The sequence below is a fragment of the Trichomycterus rosablanca genome, chromosome 15 (assembly GCF_030014385.1).
Source record: "Trichomycterus rosablanca isolate fTriRos1 chromosome 15, fTriRos1.hap1, whole genome shotgun sequence".
In the NCBI taxonomy this organism is placed as follows: Eukaryota; Metazoa; Chordata; class Actinopteri; order Siluriformes; family Trichomycteridae; genus Trichomycterus; species Trichomycterus rosablanca.
The window spans coordinates 14,349,476-14,367,538 of NC_086002.1; the positions used below are offsets into that span (position 1 = coordinate 14,349,476).

General features: G+C 39.5%; 1 protein-coding gene across 1 annotated transcript; it reads right to left on the reverse strand.

Moving 5' to 3' along the window:
• Positions 1 to 800: 800 nt before the first annotated feature.
• Positions 801 to 17,845, reverse strand: pip4p1b (phosphatidylinositol-4,5-bisphosphate 4-phosphatase 1b). The gene is made up of 7 exons (XM_063009829.1): positions 17,695 to 17,845; positions 13,069 to 13,262; positions 11,375 to 11,481; positions 10,395 to 10,500; positions 6,513 to 6,565; positions 4,907 to 4,997; positions 801 to 2,531 (listed from the first exon to the last, which is right to left on the reverse strand). Exons 1-7 carry the CDS (start codon positions 17,798 to 17,800, stop codon positions 2,391 to 2,393), a joined length of 798 nt encoding a protein of 265 aa, XP_062865899.1. The 5' UTR covers positions 17,801 to 17,845; the 3' UTR covers positions 801 to 2,390.
• Positions 17,846 to 18,063: the final 218 nt, after the last annotated feature.

Genomic DNA, 18,063 nt, shown 5'->3' on the forward strand with positions numbered 1-18,063 from the left:
AAATAATGGGGTTGTTTCTGACACTTATACACTAAAAATAATAACACAAATATAATATAAAAACACTGAAATACAATTGAAAACAGTTGAAAATAAATAACTGTTGCACAAAGCTTAACGTGACTTATTGTACTGAAACGAGCGAGGATATTCATTAGTAGAGAGATCTTATGAGCAGTAATAATTAAGAGAGGTTTAGTGTTTCTATGTCATAATTTTAATACATTAAGTCAAGTTAAGCTTCTTTTTTTTTTAATGATAAGCATTTAAAAAAAAGCTGATTCTTACAATTTCTCTAAACTTCGAGCTATAACACAAGTTTAAAAGTAAAACAGGAGACAAATCCAGCTAAACACAGATACATGTGGACGCTTTCAGAGTGGATTTGACTGTTATTTCACATCAATGCAGATTTGACTCATATGCACTCTTTGATAACGTCTTACTGCACTACTCAAGCAAAGTGATGAACAAAGTGGCTGTTCATTGTTAATTTGAAATTAATTAAATCTTTTTTTTTTTTTATGTGAACACATTGAGTTTAAGAGAAATGTTGAGTTTAGGGGACACATTTCTCAACGAAGGGCATCGAGTTTCAAAGATTTTTTGTTTAGGCATTGAGACATTGAGTTACAAGGTACCACTGTAAAATAAAATAAAATAATAATGTCCTCATTAGTCCTGATTCTACACAAGAAGGGTGAAAGCAGTTACAAAGGCAGAATGTGGAACACAGGCTGTTAGAGAATATTCTCATCATATCAGAAATGAAACTGGAAATGTTCACACTATAATTTTATAACATCATTCAAGATTAAGTCTTCAGATGCTTACAGAACATAATACATTTCAACTGGTTTGTTAATAGTTTTTAAACCATTTTTATTAAACATATAACCTGGTAACATTTAGTTTTTTACAAAGCTATTCATTCATTACCATACATAATCACTGATCATCATCAGATTGTTAGTGCTGGAGTACTCATAAGCATCACTCTTAAAACAACATTGACAATAATTAGAAAAACTATTAACTTGGATTCAAGTGATAAACAAAACATCATTAAAATAATTGGGTCATTTAAAAATAAAAAACGTAAGAATACTCAGATGTTGACATGAAAATAATATCTAAATGGAATGAACAATGTAAACAAAGCATAAAAGAAAACAGCATCAAAAATTACTTGTTTACAAACCACCTGCTAATCACATTTAAAATCTACCCTGAGCAGCTTTTACTTCCCTAACTTTAGTGCTCACAAACAAAAACAGGGAAGACTCTTTTGCTAAATGGCTAGCATCTAAAAATACCATGGTTGTGCGAAGGCAGTATGATCTGCTTTTTATAGGCTAGCATTCACCTGGCCTGGTGTCCAACAGACAATGAATCGAGCATGGGGATTCTCCTCACTGTTGCTGTGATTTGCGAACTTTGGGCTTGATTGAGGCACCCACACTAGTGGTGGGGGGATTCTCTCCACACACCATACATCTATGTGTTGGAATTGGCCACTGGTTGGTGAAAAGAAGTGGCAGGTGACTGCATGGTACAAGTTTGCATTTCTCCCCAGCCAGAATGAGGGTGGTGCAAGCAGCAACAAGTTAGAATAGTGAAATGGAAACTACTCGACTGGGAGAAAAATGGGGAAAATGTACAAATAAATAAACAAAATAAGATCCCACACATTTATGTACGTATCAGCTTCGGTGCTTGCAAATTTGGATCTTTTTTATTTGGAGTTTTGTATTTTAAGGTTTTGTATCAAGTTAAAGTTAGCATAACATATACAGTCTTTAACGTTGCATTTACTTAACTAAATTCAGAAATAAGTGCTTGGGTGGCTATTATGCCTATGCAGTGTTCATACAGTCTAAAGGGAGGATGGTCAAAGACCTGCAATGGATTGGCGCCCTGTCCAGGTATTTCAGAGTGAACTGGACCCACCACTACCCTGACCAGGATAAAACAGTTTATGAAAAGGAAAAATTTAATGAAACTCCAAAATCTAAATGTGCAAAAAAGGCAAAGTAAAAATTATTGTTTGCTTAACCCTGATTTCTTAATTGTAAAACTAAAATGTATTATTAAAATTAATTTTAATATAGATTTTGCTTTTCCGTACTATTTTTAAAAAACAACAACAGAGATTAATTAATCTGAACTGTTTAGTATTGCTTTGGAAGTCATTTCCTTGTAAACATCAGGTATATAAACATATGGCAGTCTGTAGTGTAGCTATTATTATTATTTTTTGCTATTTTTAACTTTTGCTCATTCAAATCAGAGGTCTGAATACGAATAAACTTTTTCATACAATTATGTAAAAGATTAATTTTACATTACATGTTCTGCCATGATTCTTGTGCTTTATGTTCTGTCTCCATTTATGTGTTGTGTAGTGGCTCGCTGATCTTCACGCAGGTCCAGTGTAAAGCCCTGGCCAGACTGATCAAAACTAGAAGAATGCAAAATACCCAGCAGGTGTAGATCATCGGATAATGCGGTGCTTTCAACCATGTACCAGCCTGAATGAAGTCAAAAGGGGAATAAAATAGAAAATAGAAAAAAGAAAGACACATAGTTAGACAAACAGAGAAAAGATCATTTGAGATCCATCAGCATTTCAACAATCAGCCAATAGTAGCCATAGTGGACACCTGACCATAAGCATGGCCATTTAAAAACCACAGGCATTAATTAGGAGTTGTGTGGAGTGTAAGGATGTAATGATACACTCTACCCATGATGCAATGTGATTTACGATACTGGGTTCACAATACTATTTGTTCCTGAATTTTTTTAAAGATTTTTTTTTGTTGAAATTTCTAAATAATGAATGCCCTTTTATTTTTTAGGTAGGTACAAACTATGCAAAACAATGCTGCACATTTCCCTTTTTGTGTAAATAAAACTGAAATAAAATAAATCCCACATTAAATAAATAAATGAATAATACAAATGAAGAAAGTGTCATCACATAAATACATTTGGCTGGAAAATTCTAAACCTGGCAACCCTGTAGTGACATCAACCAGGCGAGGTAAATAGCGATTCATTATACTGTACATGTAAACCGATTTGAATCGTTACACATGCGAATCGACTTTTAACTGTCTTGCGGTGCATTGTTACGTCCCTATTACCACAGTAGCACTGTAATGCTAAAACAGGCCTTTCTGGATCATTTATTGATCATTTATTTATATAATTGATTTGTACACCTCCTAGGAAGTGTGTGTGACTCAGTTTCAATGTCAGCAAAATTTCAGCAGTTCGCATACCAATACCACTGCTGAGATTGTAACCCTGGATCTCAGAGGTGGTGAGCTAGTGTATTTTACCACTGCACCACCTGAGCACCCTAAAGCACAGGCTTTAATGTCATCTATAAATAATATATGAAAGAGCTTAATTAATGAATTTCTTTTTAATCTTGAAAGAGATTTATTTCTGGTGAAATTAATAAAACAAACCAATATTTTATGAAAGACCACAAACACTTTTCTCTATATAAGGGCACTGGAACAGGACAGCATTTTAATCATACAGTGTATGGCCAGAAATATGTGAATATTAGACTGGGAGCTTGTTGGATATCCCATTCCTAATCAATTAACATAAATATAGAGTTGCCCCTACCACGTTCTCCATTCTCTGCAGCTATAAGAGCATACACCACTTATCAACTCCACTTACCATATAGAAGTACTTTGTAGTTCTACAATTTCTGACTGTAGTCCATCTGTTTCTCTGTATGCTTTGTTAGCCCCCTTTTATGCTGTTCTTCAATGGTCAGGACCCCCACAGCACCACCACAGAGCAGGTATTATTTAGGTGGTGGATCATTCTCAGCACTGCAGTGACACTGACATGATGGTGGTGTGTTAGTGTGTATTGTGCTGGTATGAGTGGATCAGACACAGCAGCGCTGCTGGAGTTTTTAAATACTGTGTCCACTCACTGTCCACTCTATTAGACACGTCTACCTAGTTGGTCCACCTTTTAGATTTAAAGTCAGAGATGATCGCACATCTATTGCTGCTGTTTGAGTTGGTCATCTTCTAGACCTTCATCAGTGGTCACAGGACGCTGCCCACGGGGCGCTGTTGGCTGGATATATTTTTGGTTGGTGGACTATTCTCAGTCCAGCAAAGACAGTGGGGTGTTTAAAAACTCCAGCAGCACTGCTGTGTCTGATCCACTCATACCAGCACAACAGACACTAACACACCACCACCATGTCATTGTTACTGCAGTGCTGAAAATGATCCACCACCTAAATAATACCGGCTATGTAGTGGTCATGTGGGGGTCCTCACCATTATAGAACAGCATGAAAGGGGGCTAACAAAGTATGCAGAGAAACAGATGGACTACAGTCAGTAATTGTAGAACTACAACATGCTTCTACATGGTAAATGAAAAGGTTCCCACAAAAATTTGTAGATCATCTGTGGGAATTTGTGCCTATTTAGACAAAAGAGCATCTGTAAGGTCATTTGTAATTGAGTAATTTGCTTTGATGATGGAGGAAAAGACATGACAATTTATCCAATTTATCTTAATGATGGTCTATTCATGTTTAGTGGAGTTCCAGTGGCTTTGTGCAGGCCATTGTAGGTTCTTTACTCTGAACATGTTCTCTGAAATGTGTTTATGAAGGTCATTCTGTAATAAAAAAGGCACTTCCCCAAACTGCTGTCACAAAGAATTGTCATCTATTTTACATGATTGACTTTATACACATTTCAGCTATGGCTGAAAAACCTGATGTCCACATACTTTTGGCTATATAGTGCATTAAAGAAGAGTGTGTGTGTGTGTGTGTGTGTGTGTGTGTGTGTGTGTGTGTGTGTGTGTGTGTGTGTGTGTGTATTTGTGTGCATCCCAAAGCACTTACAATCAGTCCTATTGTTGCAGCATTGAAGAGTAAACACAAGATAAACCATATCAAGCTCCGCCTCCTCGGATAGCCCTGACCAATCGATGAGCTAGGAAAGGAAGTTTGATGGCAGTTATGAGAATAGATCACACGACATCGTCTAATGTGTTCATTTATGTTATTTCCTATCTAGCCAAAATAATGGGGGCACCTAACAATGACCTTATTGGACATCCAATTCCAAAACCCTGGGAATTAATATAGAGTTGAAGTCCACTCTGATGCTATAACAGCCTCCACTCTTCTAGGAAGGCTTCCTAGGGTGTTTGTGGGAATTTGTCTGATGTCGGATGAGAACGCCTACTATGCAATACATTTTTTTTTTAATTTTTTCCCTTGATCAGGACTAGTCGCCCCGGTCCCGCTGCTGAAAGACATCTCCACATCATGATGCTGCCACCGCCACGCTTCACTGTAGGGATGGCATTAGCCAGGTGATGAGCGGTGCCTGGTTTCCTCCAGACGTGACGCTTGGTATTCAGGCCAAAAAGTTCAATTTTGGTTTCATCAGACCAGAGAATCTTGTTTTTCAAGGTTTGAGAGTCCTCTAGGTGCCTTTTGGCAAACTCCAAGCGGGCTGTCATGTGCCTTTTACTAAGGAGTGGCTTCCGTCTGGCCACTCAACCATAAAGGTGTGATTTGTGGAGTGCTGCCTGGATGGTTGATCTTCTGGTTCTCCCATCTCCACAAGGATACACTGGAGCTCTGTCAGAGTGATTATTGGGTTCCTGCTCACCTTCCTGGCCAAGGCCCGTCTTCCACGATTGCTGAGTTTGGCCGGGCAGCCAGGTCTAGAAAGATTTTTGGTGGTTCCAGACTTCTTCCATTTATGAATGATGGTGGCTACTGTTTTTTGTGACCTGTAAAGCTGCAGCAATGTTTCTGTACCCTTCTCCAGATCTATACCTTGACACAATCCTGTTTCTGAGGTCTGCAGATAATTCCTTTGACCCCATGGACTGGAGTTTGCTCTGATATGCACTGTCAACTGTGGGACCTTATATAGGCAGGTGTTGGCAATCTCCAATCATGTCCAATCAATTGAATTTACCACAGGTGGACTCCAATTAAATTGTAGAAACATCTCAAGCAGTATCAGTGAAAACAAAATGCACCTCTGCTCACTTTTGGGTGTCATATCAAAGGGTATTCTATTTATATTATAAATCTATTATAGAATGAGTCTGTAATGTAATAAAACGTGGAGAAGGTGAAAAGGGTGTGCAGACTTTCCGGCTTGACTGTATATGCAGTGGACGTTGCTAAAAAACCTGAACACAATAATTAAGAAGGTGTCCGCATAGATGTGGCTAGTGCATGTCAATTTACCATTTAATGCTTGTTTTGGGTGCAGCAAACTGTAAGCAGGTTTGCAGTACTGTACAAAGTGTCCCTATCCATAGAACAAACGGGAAGTGACGATATAGGAATTACGTTGCTGTAAAATAAATGCACTGTCAGCACTAAATATTGTTACTATTACCAAGCATACTATCACATAGCATAATATAAAGAGCGCCCCCAAGAGAAAGAGCTAAAGGACAGAGAGACTTTATGTACTTACATTTTTCTGCAGTGAGGACAGCGGGCCAAGGTTCGGTTTGTAAAGTCTGTCCACTAGAACAAAAAAAAACACATTTTTAATATTAAACAGAGATTGAGCTGTTTCTGATATATAAAAGTGACCACAGTAAAGCGCTTGTTAAATATTATGGAAAATAACTGGTGGACAGCTTTTGCCTATTTGAATTAATTATTAACAGCAAAGGATCCAGCATTTGGCAGAGGAATTAAATAACAAACATCAGAACTGTCCAGACTTTGGTTTTCTCTGTGGTTCTTTATAAAAAATAAAATCTGGACAATAAAAAGCATAACAAGAAGAATATAGATGCTTTTGATCTGTGGTGCTGGGAAAGACTTGAAACCTTGGACAGCAAAGAAGACAAACAAATGAATCCTTGCCTGAATGAAACCTAAGCCCTCATTTCGAAGCCCAGATAACCAAACTCTCAAGTGAAGATTTCTTATTTTGGACACATTATGAGAGGAACCAATTCACTGGAAAAGTCAATTAGCTTTAGAAGAATTTGAAGGTTAATTAGAAAGAGGACGGCCAGCAAAAAGATGGATTGACACAATTAGAGGAAAAATGAATGAGCCATTAAGAAGTCTACACACCCAAACAGTAGAGAGAATATTGTAGAGCAGGGGTCTTCAACTTGTGGGGCTTGCCTGAGGGGGCGTGAGCGGCTGTTCGGGGGATGGGGGGGCGTGGCACTACGACATTATTATTATGAACCGATGGCACACGAGTCTGGCGGGGCACGCATCCGCGACTGAGCCGTGGTCCACAAAGGGGAGGGGTGTGTGACGAATGCCGTGCTTGGCATCCGTGCGTCATCCAGGGGAGGGGGGCGTGGTGGTACACGCGACCGAGTGCTGTTCCACCAAGGGGAGGGGGGCGTGGTGTGAGGGGGCGCGCAAGTCGTGCTCGGCACACGAAGGGGGTGGGGGGGGCGTGCCTAAAAAGGTTGAAAACCCCTGTTCTAGAGAAACACTATTCATATGGTTGCATGGAGTCAAGAATCAAACTGATGGCATTTAATAATATCAACTACTTGCAATTTTCTCTATTACATTAGAAATAATCATTAAAAAAGAATATACAACCCCAAATCAGAAAAAGCTGGGACAGTATGGAAAATGCAAATAAAATAAAAACACAGTTTCTTACATTTACTTTGACTTTTAATTGATTGCAGTCAGTTTAAACCCAAAATATTTCATGTTTTATCTGCTCAACTTCATTTCGTTTATTAATAAACATCCATTCCTGCATTTCAAGCCTGCAACACATTCCAAAAAAAGTTGGGACAGTAAAGCATTTACCACTTTGTAATGTTGCCATTCCTTTTCAGCACACTTGAAAGACCTTTTGGCACCGAGAATACCAAGTGATTTAGTGTTTCAGCTTTTATTTTGTCTCATTCTTCCTGCAAACACGTCTTAAGATGTGCAACAGTACGGGGTCGTCATTGTCACATTTTTCATTTCAAAATTCTCCACACATTCTCTGCTGGGAACAGGTCAGGACTGCAGGCAGGCCAATCCAGTACCCGTACCCTCTTCTTCTGCAGCCATGACTTTGTAATGTGTGCAGCATGTGGTTTTGCATTGTCTTGTTGAAAAATACTGGACGTCTCTGGAAAAGATGATGTCTTGAAGGCAGCACATGTTGCTCTAAGATCTCAATGTACTTTTCTGCATTAATGATGCCATCACAGAAGTGTAAATGACCTTTGCCAAGGGCACTGACACAGCCCCATACCATGACAGACCCTGGATTTTGGACTTAATAACAGTCTGGATGGTCCTTTTCGTCTTTCGTCCGAAGCACACAGCATCCATTTTTTCCAAAAAAGACCCGGAATGCCGATTAATCTAACCACAATACATGTTTCCACTGTGTGATGGTCCATCCTAGATGCCTCTGAGCCCGGAGAAGTTGATGCCGCTTCTTGACATGGTTAACATAAGGCTTCTTTTTTGCACAGTAAAGTTTTAAGTGGCATTTGTGCATGTAACTCTGTATTGTAGTGCTTGACAAAGGTTTGCCAAAGTAATCCCTCACCTTTGTGGTTATACCAGCTATTGTTCTTGATGCAGTGCCGTCTTAGGGATTGAAGATTACAGGCGTTCGACTTTGGCCTTTACGCACTGAAATTCCTCCCAATTCCTTGAATGGTTTAATGATATTATGCACTGCAGAGGGAGAAATATGCAAATCCCTTCCAATATTTCTTTGAGGTTCATTGTTTCAATCATTCAATCATTTCAATCATCATTTCAATCATTTTCTCACACATTTGTTGATAAACTGGAGATCCTCTGATCATCTTTGCTCATTAAAGACTCAGCCTTCCCTGGATGCTGCTTTTGTATCAAACCATGATTACAATCACCTATTGACATCACCTGTTTAGAATCACATCATTATTAAGTTTTTTCACCTCATTACTAGCCCTAAATTGCCCCCGTCCCAACTTCTTTTTGAATGTGTTGCAGGCCTGAAATGCAGGAATGGATGTTCATTAACAAATGAAATTAAGTTGAGCAGACAAAACATGAAATATTTCAGGTTCAAACTGTTTGCAACTAAATAAAAGTCAAAGTAAATGTAAGGAACCATGCATTTTTACATTTACATTTTACATTTTCAGCATTTAGCAGACGCTTTTATCCAAAGCGACTTACACAATGAGCGGACTTGGGTCTTGCTCAGGGACCCAACAGTGGCAACTTTTTCTGATTTGGGATTGTATTTTTAATGTGACAAATAATTTGTACAATTCAATTGAATAACAAATTTAAATCTTTTCAAAGAGAACAATAAAAGTAAAAAAGAAAAGAAATCAGCATCAGCATGTCAGATTGTGGGGGCATCTTCTGTGCACAGCCCTTGGTTTGATTTTTGATTTATTTATTTTTTTCCCTTTTTCCCCCCTTTAGCGCATCCAATTGTTCAATTTGCATCGTGCTTCCTCTCTGTCTATGCCGAACCCTGCCCTGACAGAGGAGATCGAAGCTAACCAACATCCCCCCCGAAACACTGGCAGCAGCCGGATGCATCTTTGCCACCCACACATTGATGAGTTTGGTGCCACCTAGCGTTGCATGCGGAGAGACACACCCTAAGGGCACCCTCCCTCATCTCTTGTGTAGGCGCCTCCTAATCAGCTGGCAGAGATCGTAATCGCATTCTGACAGAGAGAGAGACCCACCCCCTCTGGTCTCCAATCCCACCCCCCCACCTGAACAACAGGCCAATCGTTGTTCATATAGCCGCCCAGCCTTCGACCGGCTGAAGGCAGAGCTGGATTCGAAACAACGCACTTTCGAAATCCAGCTCTGGTTGCAGCGCGTGTTTTTACCGCTGCGCCACCTGAGCGGCCCTTGGTCTGATTTTTTACATCATAAAAACCTGGCATTGTAACAAGGGTGTGTAAAATTTTATATCCACTTCATAGATCACCACTCTGATGTTAGACATAAATATGAACTGAAGATTTTGAGTTGTATCTGTAGGATTTTATGCACTGCACTGCCACCGCATTAACAACTGACTGGATAATTACATAAATTGACAGAAATTGGCAGGTTGATTCTATAACCTGACCAGAAAATGTGGATCCATGTGTGTGTAAATGGGGTTTGGTCCCACATAACTCAGATGTTGTAGCTGTTTTGTTGTTTGTTTTGATGATGGTTGCCAAAATTAGCATGTATGAACTAGTATTTAAAAAGCATTACGCCAATTTTATAGACAATTAAACAGGAGTAAAAATAATGGGAACTGAAAATAATTTGAATACAACAATATATAACAACGTGAGCAATTATAAGTAGTAAAGTTTCCAGAAGAGCAGTTTATTGTACAACTTACCACAAAGGTGTTTCCACAGTGGCCACAGGACACTCTGGCACCACTAAGTTGAGGGGTTGGACTGCTTACCCCTGGACGTATGGGACCTAAATTAATAATGCGTTTACTGACACACACACACACACACACACACACACACACACAAATATTTGTAAGTGAAAAAAATGTATACTCATAATTTTCTTTTTCTTTTAAATCAAAGTGACCCCCCCCCCCCACACACACACACATGGCCAATCATGTCTGTGTGCCAGGAACTGTGATGTAATAACATTTTACCCATTTTTTATAATTCTTGTGTATTTCCATAGCGATGGCGTTCTACAATACTGACTATATGACCAAAAGTGCATTTTTTTTGTTTTAGCTTAATCCATTGCTAATAAATTTATGGCAAAAGTACAGGGAAGGCCCTCTTATTTTAGCATTACTGTTTTCCTTTATGGTATTGTTTGACAAGATGGGTGTAAAGGAACTACAGTGGCCAGCAAAGAGCCCCAACCTCAACCAAATGAAACCCCTTTGGTTTGAAATGGAACAGAATGCTAACAAATGCTCTTTTTGGCTAAATGGCCAAAGACTCCAACAGACACTCCAAAATTTAGTCATACCGTAAGGACAGGGCAACTACATTAATGCAGGAACTAATGACTTCTTTTGGCATGATTCCATACGTGGTCACCACAGATGCCCTTCCTGATGCAACCCTCCTATTTATCTGGGCCTGGGACCAGCACTAAGTGTGATATGTTGATATGTGTCCCCACCAATGTATAGGTTCCCGTAACTGCATGGACCTTCTTAATTTGTTAATGCATATGATTTCGAAATGTTATATACAAGCTCAAAATAGGGTGTCCACATACTTTGGCCATATACTGTATTTACAACCAAAACTTTTACAAATGTCTGGTGGACAATGAGATGCCATGCCATGTTTTCTTATTTGAGTTCAGTCTTCGTTGCTCTTTTCAACTCACCAGTAAGGCCGAGGGCAGGCGATCCTCTGTGAACTGACTTTGCAGATCAGAAGGCAGTTGCAAGGACATCGTACATATTTCTTCCCAGCAGGAGCGTTTTTAATAGGCTGATAGGAGAAAAGCACACAGTTTAATATGTTGTACACAATACAGCCAAAGGTATGTGGACAAATGACAATAAGCATTTAGCCATTCCCTTCCAAAACCACTGCTGTACTGGAAAGGCATTCCACACGGCCACTTGCATAACAATTCCTACCACACACAGACCTTTAGAGTCTTTATACTCCTCACTTTGTCCACAGGGGCAGAGTCATTCTAGAACAGGAACGTGAATTCCCCTAACTATTGCCACAAGAGTTGGAAGGATATCATTATTTATTAAAATCATATTTTCATATTTATATAACACTCTGAACTCAATAATTAGTTGAGGCAATACACACTTTTAGCCAGATAGTATAATGCTTCCAACTTTGTTGCAATAATCTGGGAAAACCCTTTCCTGTTCAAGCATCACTGTGCCAACAGACATGGCATGACAAGTTTGGTGTTAAGGTATTCCAGTGGCTTCCACGCCCTGATCTCAATCCCACTGAATAGCCATTTTGTCTGCATGGGCACAAATTCCCCATGACACACGATATACAAATATACAAGAAAACAGTTGTGAGGTGTCCACATACTTTTGGCCATATAGTGTATATACACTGATCAGCCATAACATTAAAACCACATTGTTTCTACACTCACTGTCCATTTTATCAGCTCCACTTACCATATAGGAGCACTTTGTAGTTCTACAATTACTGAATGTAGTCCATCTATTTCTCTACATACTTTTTTAACCTGCTTTAATCCTGTTCTTCAATAGTCAGAACCCCCACAGGACCATGACAGAGTAGGTATTATTTGGGTGGTGGATCATTCTCAGCACTGCAGTGACACTGACATGGTGGTGGTGTGTTAGTGTGTGTTGTGCTGATATGAGTGGATCAGACACAGAAGCTCTGCTGGAGTTTTTAAATACAGTGTCCACTCACTGTCCACTCTATTAGACACTCCTACCTAGTTGGTTGTAGATGTAAAGTCAGAGACGATCGTTCATCAATTGCTGCTGTTTGAGTTGGTCATCTTCTAGACCCTCAGTGGTCACAGGATGCTGCCCACTGGATGCTGTTGGCTGGATATATTTGGTTGGTGGACTATTCTCAGTCCAGCAGTGACAGTGAGGTGTTTAAAAACTCCATCCACATTTCTGTGTCTTATCTACTCATACCAGCACAACACAAACTAACACACCACCACCATGTCAGTGTCACTGCAGTGCTGAAAATGATCCACCACCCAAATAATACCTGCTCTGTAGTGGTCCTGTGGGGGTCCTGATCATTGAAAAACAGCATAAAAAGGGGGCTAACAAAGCATGCAGAGAAACAGGTGGACTACAGTCAGTAATTGTAGAACTACAAAGTGCTTCTTTATGGTAAGTGGAGCTGATAAAATGGACAGTGAGTGTAGGAACAAGGAGTTTAATGCTTATTATGCTTATATTGTTAAGCAATAATGTATTTTATAAACCAATCTTTTGTGACATTATCATTATCAGTAGCACTTTTAAAATGTTAGCATTTATTCAAATGTTTTTTTGTATTGGTATTGATGCATGTGTGCGTCTGTGCAATGTTACCCACAGTAGCCTCTCTGCAGACGGCACATTTGACTACATGTTGACGCATCTTGCCCTCTATGCCGATGAGAGACTGGCATACTCTGCAAGTGATGAAAAGACTATTGCTGCCATCAGGAGATCCCAGCGGGGAGTACGGTGGTGGTGCCTCGCCCAGCAACCCATACGTCTGTTGAGGATTGGGAGTGACTGGAAAACCTTAGAGATGAAAGAGAATGGAATGGAGGGTGGGTTAAATCTCCAGTTCTGTTCACAATAATAAAACAGACACCAAGAGAAACAACACTTGAATAGTTTAAGAGTTACACCGTGGTAGTAGGGCTGGGTGAAATATCGCAAATATCAATATATTTGATATTTAATTATACGATATTGAAGATGACCATATTCATTCTATTGAGTATGCCTAGGATACACAGGTTACCATTTGAGAATGTATAAAACTGCACAAAAGCACAGTGCAGCACGCTTTCTTTCGTGCATGAGCGGTGGGCGCGTGCACACACACACTTGCGCACACACCAACATGGTCCACCATTATCAGTGTATGCCGCTATACTAATTTCCCCCACATTCATTTACCTCATTAATTACTAATAAGTCCGGCAACAATGCAGAAAAATAAACTAAGTGGTTAAGATTTAATACAAAAAAAGATGTTGCATGGTTCAGTTGTCTGGAAATGGTTCGTCTTCCAAAGGGATGATGTGCAACAGAGTAAAGTTTTGTGCAAGATATGCAATAAACATTCTGAAAATATTCTGGACAAAAGTGGATTTTATCCCTGATGGAACAACACACAGGTATAGGTTTGGTCTCACTTTGAAGAAGAGAGGCTCAGGTAAGCAGCGGTTATGATTTTATGCTGCTGTGTGGTTGATCTGGGTCGCGGTGCTGCTGTTTACCATGTGCTTTCATTTTGCAATGATAGCAAAGCATTATCAAACATTGAACTTTTTCAGGATTTTTTGATGCTCATTTATTTGCAGTAAAATGGACAGCAGAAATGTGATTGTGAGATTCTGCAGGTTTGTTGATAAAAACGTTGTCAATATGAATACTAATACAGCCTCGTAATAATACAAAATTGAAACACTGTAATTAGTCATAATTTATCAGAACTACAATGTTTTGTGTTTTTTACATAACTTATAAACAAAATAAGCTAAAAATGTGTTAAGTTTACATTACATCGTATCGCATATTGCCCCATCTCAAAAGCATATCGAGATATGAAACTTAACGTTTCCCTTAAACTCAATGTGTGTGCGACTGCTGCTTTGCTCAGCGCTCGGCTTGAGCGGTGCAGTAAAACGTCACACGAACATGAGACGAATCTGCGTTTGTGTGGTATAACCATCAAATTTACTCCTAAAGCTCCACATGTATCTGTGTTTCACTTTTAAACTTGTGTTACAGTCGGGGTTCTGAGAAATTGTAAGAATCAGCTTTTCTGAGAGTCTAAAACGCTTATCATTAAAAAAAAGAAGAATGTAACTTAATGTATTAAAAGAACGACATAGAAACACTAAACCTCTTAATTATTACTGCTTATTTGTTCTCTCCACTAATTAAGAAGCATAAGAAAGCAATAAAGATGTTAAGGTAAAGTGCAGGTTTTATTGTATTTTTGATTGATTTTTAACTGTTTTTCAAATGTATTTTAGTGTTGTTATTAGGGATGTCCCGATCACGTTTTTTTGTTCCCGATCCCGATCCCGATCTTTAATTTTGATCCTGATCCGATACCGATTCTCAAACCGATACTTGTATTTTCTAGATATTGTCTAGATAAGAACTAAATAATACTGTTCACACAGTGCACACTTCAAGTACATTACAGTTATTCAAATTAATCCAATGTACATGTTTAACAACTGAATAGCTCTGCAGTGCTGTAGGAAAAAAATTGCCTGCATCCAAGCTATTGCTTAATGTTCTTTTACAAAATGAAAGTAAACAAACCTAGTGCAGCATTGTAGTAAAAATGAAGTGAGATAATTACAGTTTCACTTTGAACTTTATATTCAAAGAACATAATTCTGTTTAATGCAGTGATACACTAAAAATGAACAAAAATCTCCACTCACAAGTGGTGTAGCAGCTTAACTTGAATATAAAAAAACAAATAAGTTACTTAACAGCATTACAGTAAAACCTGAATACCAAAATAAAATGGAAAGTCACTCTTTTGTTATGAAGGAAAGCCAGTTCTTAAAGTGCTTGTATTGTGACAATGGTTTGATGGAGTGAGTGTGTTTTGACCCTTTGGGGCTTCCATAGTGCATGGGATAGCGTGCTCGGCTCTAGCTGTCCGCGACTCAGTACAGTAACAGTAAGTTAATAAAGTGTTTTTCTCCCGACAATTTGTGAATATAGCGTGTATTTTATTTCTTTATTAAGCGAGTGCATCACTACGACGCTCGGTTACATAACTAAGCCAATCAGAGTGCTTGATACTGAGATGTCGTTCAGTCTTGTAACACGTAAACTCGTAAAAGCTGTATGTTATGGTCCTGAAGTTTTCATACTCGGATTAAAAGTTATTGTTTTGTAAACCGGAGTGATCCTCGACTCACACACCATATAAACAGTAAAATTCTACAGTAATGAACGCAGCTCTGCTCCTACCGCCTCGTGAAACGCTCGCATTACAGACATTACACTTCACTGTTGGACTTGTTTCACTTTCCAATTTAAAGTATTTCCACACAGCGGACATGGTGACGTAAAACAAAAGATCGGGTTATGATCGGCATTAGTAAAGCCGATTTCCGATCAGTTAAAAATGCCTTGATCGGCCCCGATTCCGATCTTTGAGATCGGATCGGGACATCCCTAGCTGTTATATTATATTTGTGTTATTTTCAGTGTATACGTGTCAAAACCACATTACATTAGCCTAAAATATATAAATCCACGGGACCATGGAACGCATTAACAGGCTTCCCATACATCCTTATGGGAAAAACTATCTTAAAATTCAATGCCTTTTAAACTCAACGCCAGTCCCAGAACCAATTGACGTTGAGTTTCAAGGTACCACTGTAAATAAATAAATACACTATATTAACAAAAGTATTCGCTCATCTGCCTTCACACACATATGAACTTGAGTATCATCCCATTCTTAATCAATAGGGTTTAATATGATGTCGGCCCACCCTTTGCAGCTATAACAGCTTCAACTCTTCTGGGAAGGCTTTCCACAAGGTTTAGGAGTGTGTTTATGGAAATTTTTGACCATTCTTCCAGAAGCACATTTGTGAAATCAGACACTGATGTTGGACGAGAAGGCCTAGCTCGCAATCTCCGCTCTAATTCATCCCAAAGGTGTTCCATCGGGTTGAGGTCAGGTCCACCCCAAACTCGCTCATCCATGTCTTTATGGACCTTGCTTTGTGTACTGGTGTGCAGTCATGTTGGAACAGGAAGGGCCATCCCCAAACTGCTCCCACAAAATTGTCCAAAATCTCTTGGTAAGCCAAAGCATTAAGAGTTCCTTTTACTGGAACTAAGGGGCCGAGCCAAACTCCTGAAAAACAACCCCACACCATAATGCCCCCTCCACCAATCTTTACACTTGGCACAATGCGGTCAGACAAGTACCGTTCTCCTGGCAACTGCCAAACCCAGACTTGTCTATCAGATTGCCACACGAAGAAGCGTGATTCGTCACTCCTAAGAACACGTCTTCAGTGCTCTAGAGTCCAGTTGCAGCGTGCTTTACACCACTGCATCCGACGCTTTGCATTGCGCTTGGTGATGTAAGGCTTGGACGCAGCTGCTCAGCCATTCCATGAAGCTCTCTACGCACTGTTCTGGAGCTGATCTGAAGGCCACATGAAGTTTGGAGGTCTGTAGCGATTTACTCTGTAGAAAGTTGGCGACCTCTGCGCACTATGCGCCTCAGCATCCACTGACCCCCGCGTCATTTTACGTGGTAACACTTCATGGCTGAGTTGCTGTCCTTCCCAATCGCTTCCACTTTGTTGTAATACCACTGACAGTTGACTGTGGAATATTTAGTAGTGAGGAAATTTCATGACTGGACTTGTTGCACAGGTGGCATCCTATCACGGTACCACGCTGGAATTCACTGAGCTCCTGAGAGCGACCCAATAGGTGCTTGGTTTTATACTGTGGCCATGGAAGTGATTGGAACACCTGAATTCAATGATTTGGATGGGTGAGTGAATACTTTTGGTAATATAGTGTATATAAATATCGCCCAGGCCTACTAGGTAGGTGTAGCTCCTAAACTGGCCAGGTTTTGTACGTACAAAGCAACCGTACCTAATAAAGCAGTCGTGTACTGTGTGTTCTTTACTTTTTTGGCTGTTTTGTAGACTAATGTAATGAACTTAAACGTACTGGAATAAATACATCGCATTTTATTGAGCTATAAACAAAGAAGAATTAGCTCAACCAGAGTTCCTCTCAGCATTCATGTCTGATAAACTCGTAAAGCACGAGCTGTGCTGACAAAAGATCCGGTTCATTTAGGCGTAATGCTACAGGTGGGCTGACTTTTAACATTTATTATGGGACTATAGCTGGATCATCAAAGCTAAATAGATTTAGTTATGGATTAATGTATGAAGGTATGAATAAATCTATATAGTCTTACTGTAGGGATGAATCATCTGCGCGCTGTCAGTCTCACCTCCAACCGACAGTCTGGTCGTTCCATTAATACGATCCGAAAGAAGCGGAGATTTTTCTTCCTCCGCCATGGAAAGTCGTGATTTGGTGTATATCTAACCGACGACGACTACGTGATGCCCCAAACCCTGAAACACGCCAAAACCTGTCACGAGATGACGTGGGTCTCATGAGTAGGAAGTGCAAAAGAAAATAATAACATGTGACACGCGCACGCGCTTCTGAAATGGCTTCGATCATAATGCTACCGAACCCAATGCGCCCTAGAACCCTTTATTATGTTCTTTATATAGTTAAAGTTAAATCATTACTTTACCCGAGTGTTTACAAGTAT

Bases quoted from the DNA above. Each gene is read 5' to 3' on its own strand.
- pip4p1b (XM_063009829.1), bottom strand. From the start codon at position 17,800: ATGGCGGAGGAAGAAAAATCTCCGCTTCTTTCGGATCGTATTAATGGA. The intron at 6,566-10,394 runs GTAAGTTGTACA...TTTTTGTTCTAG, and splicing joins ACTGTGGAAACACCTTTGTG to TGGACAGACTTTACAAACCG. The intron at 2,532-4,906 runs GTAAGTGCTTTG...GACTTCATTCAG, and splicing joins CTGCAACAATAGGACTGATT to GCTGGTACATGGTTGAAAGC.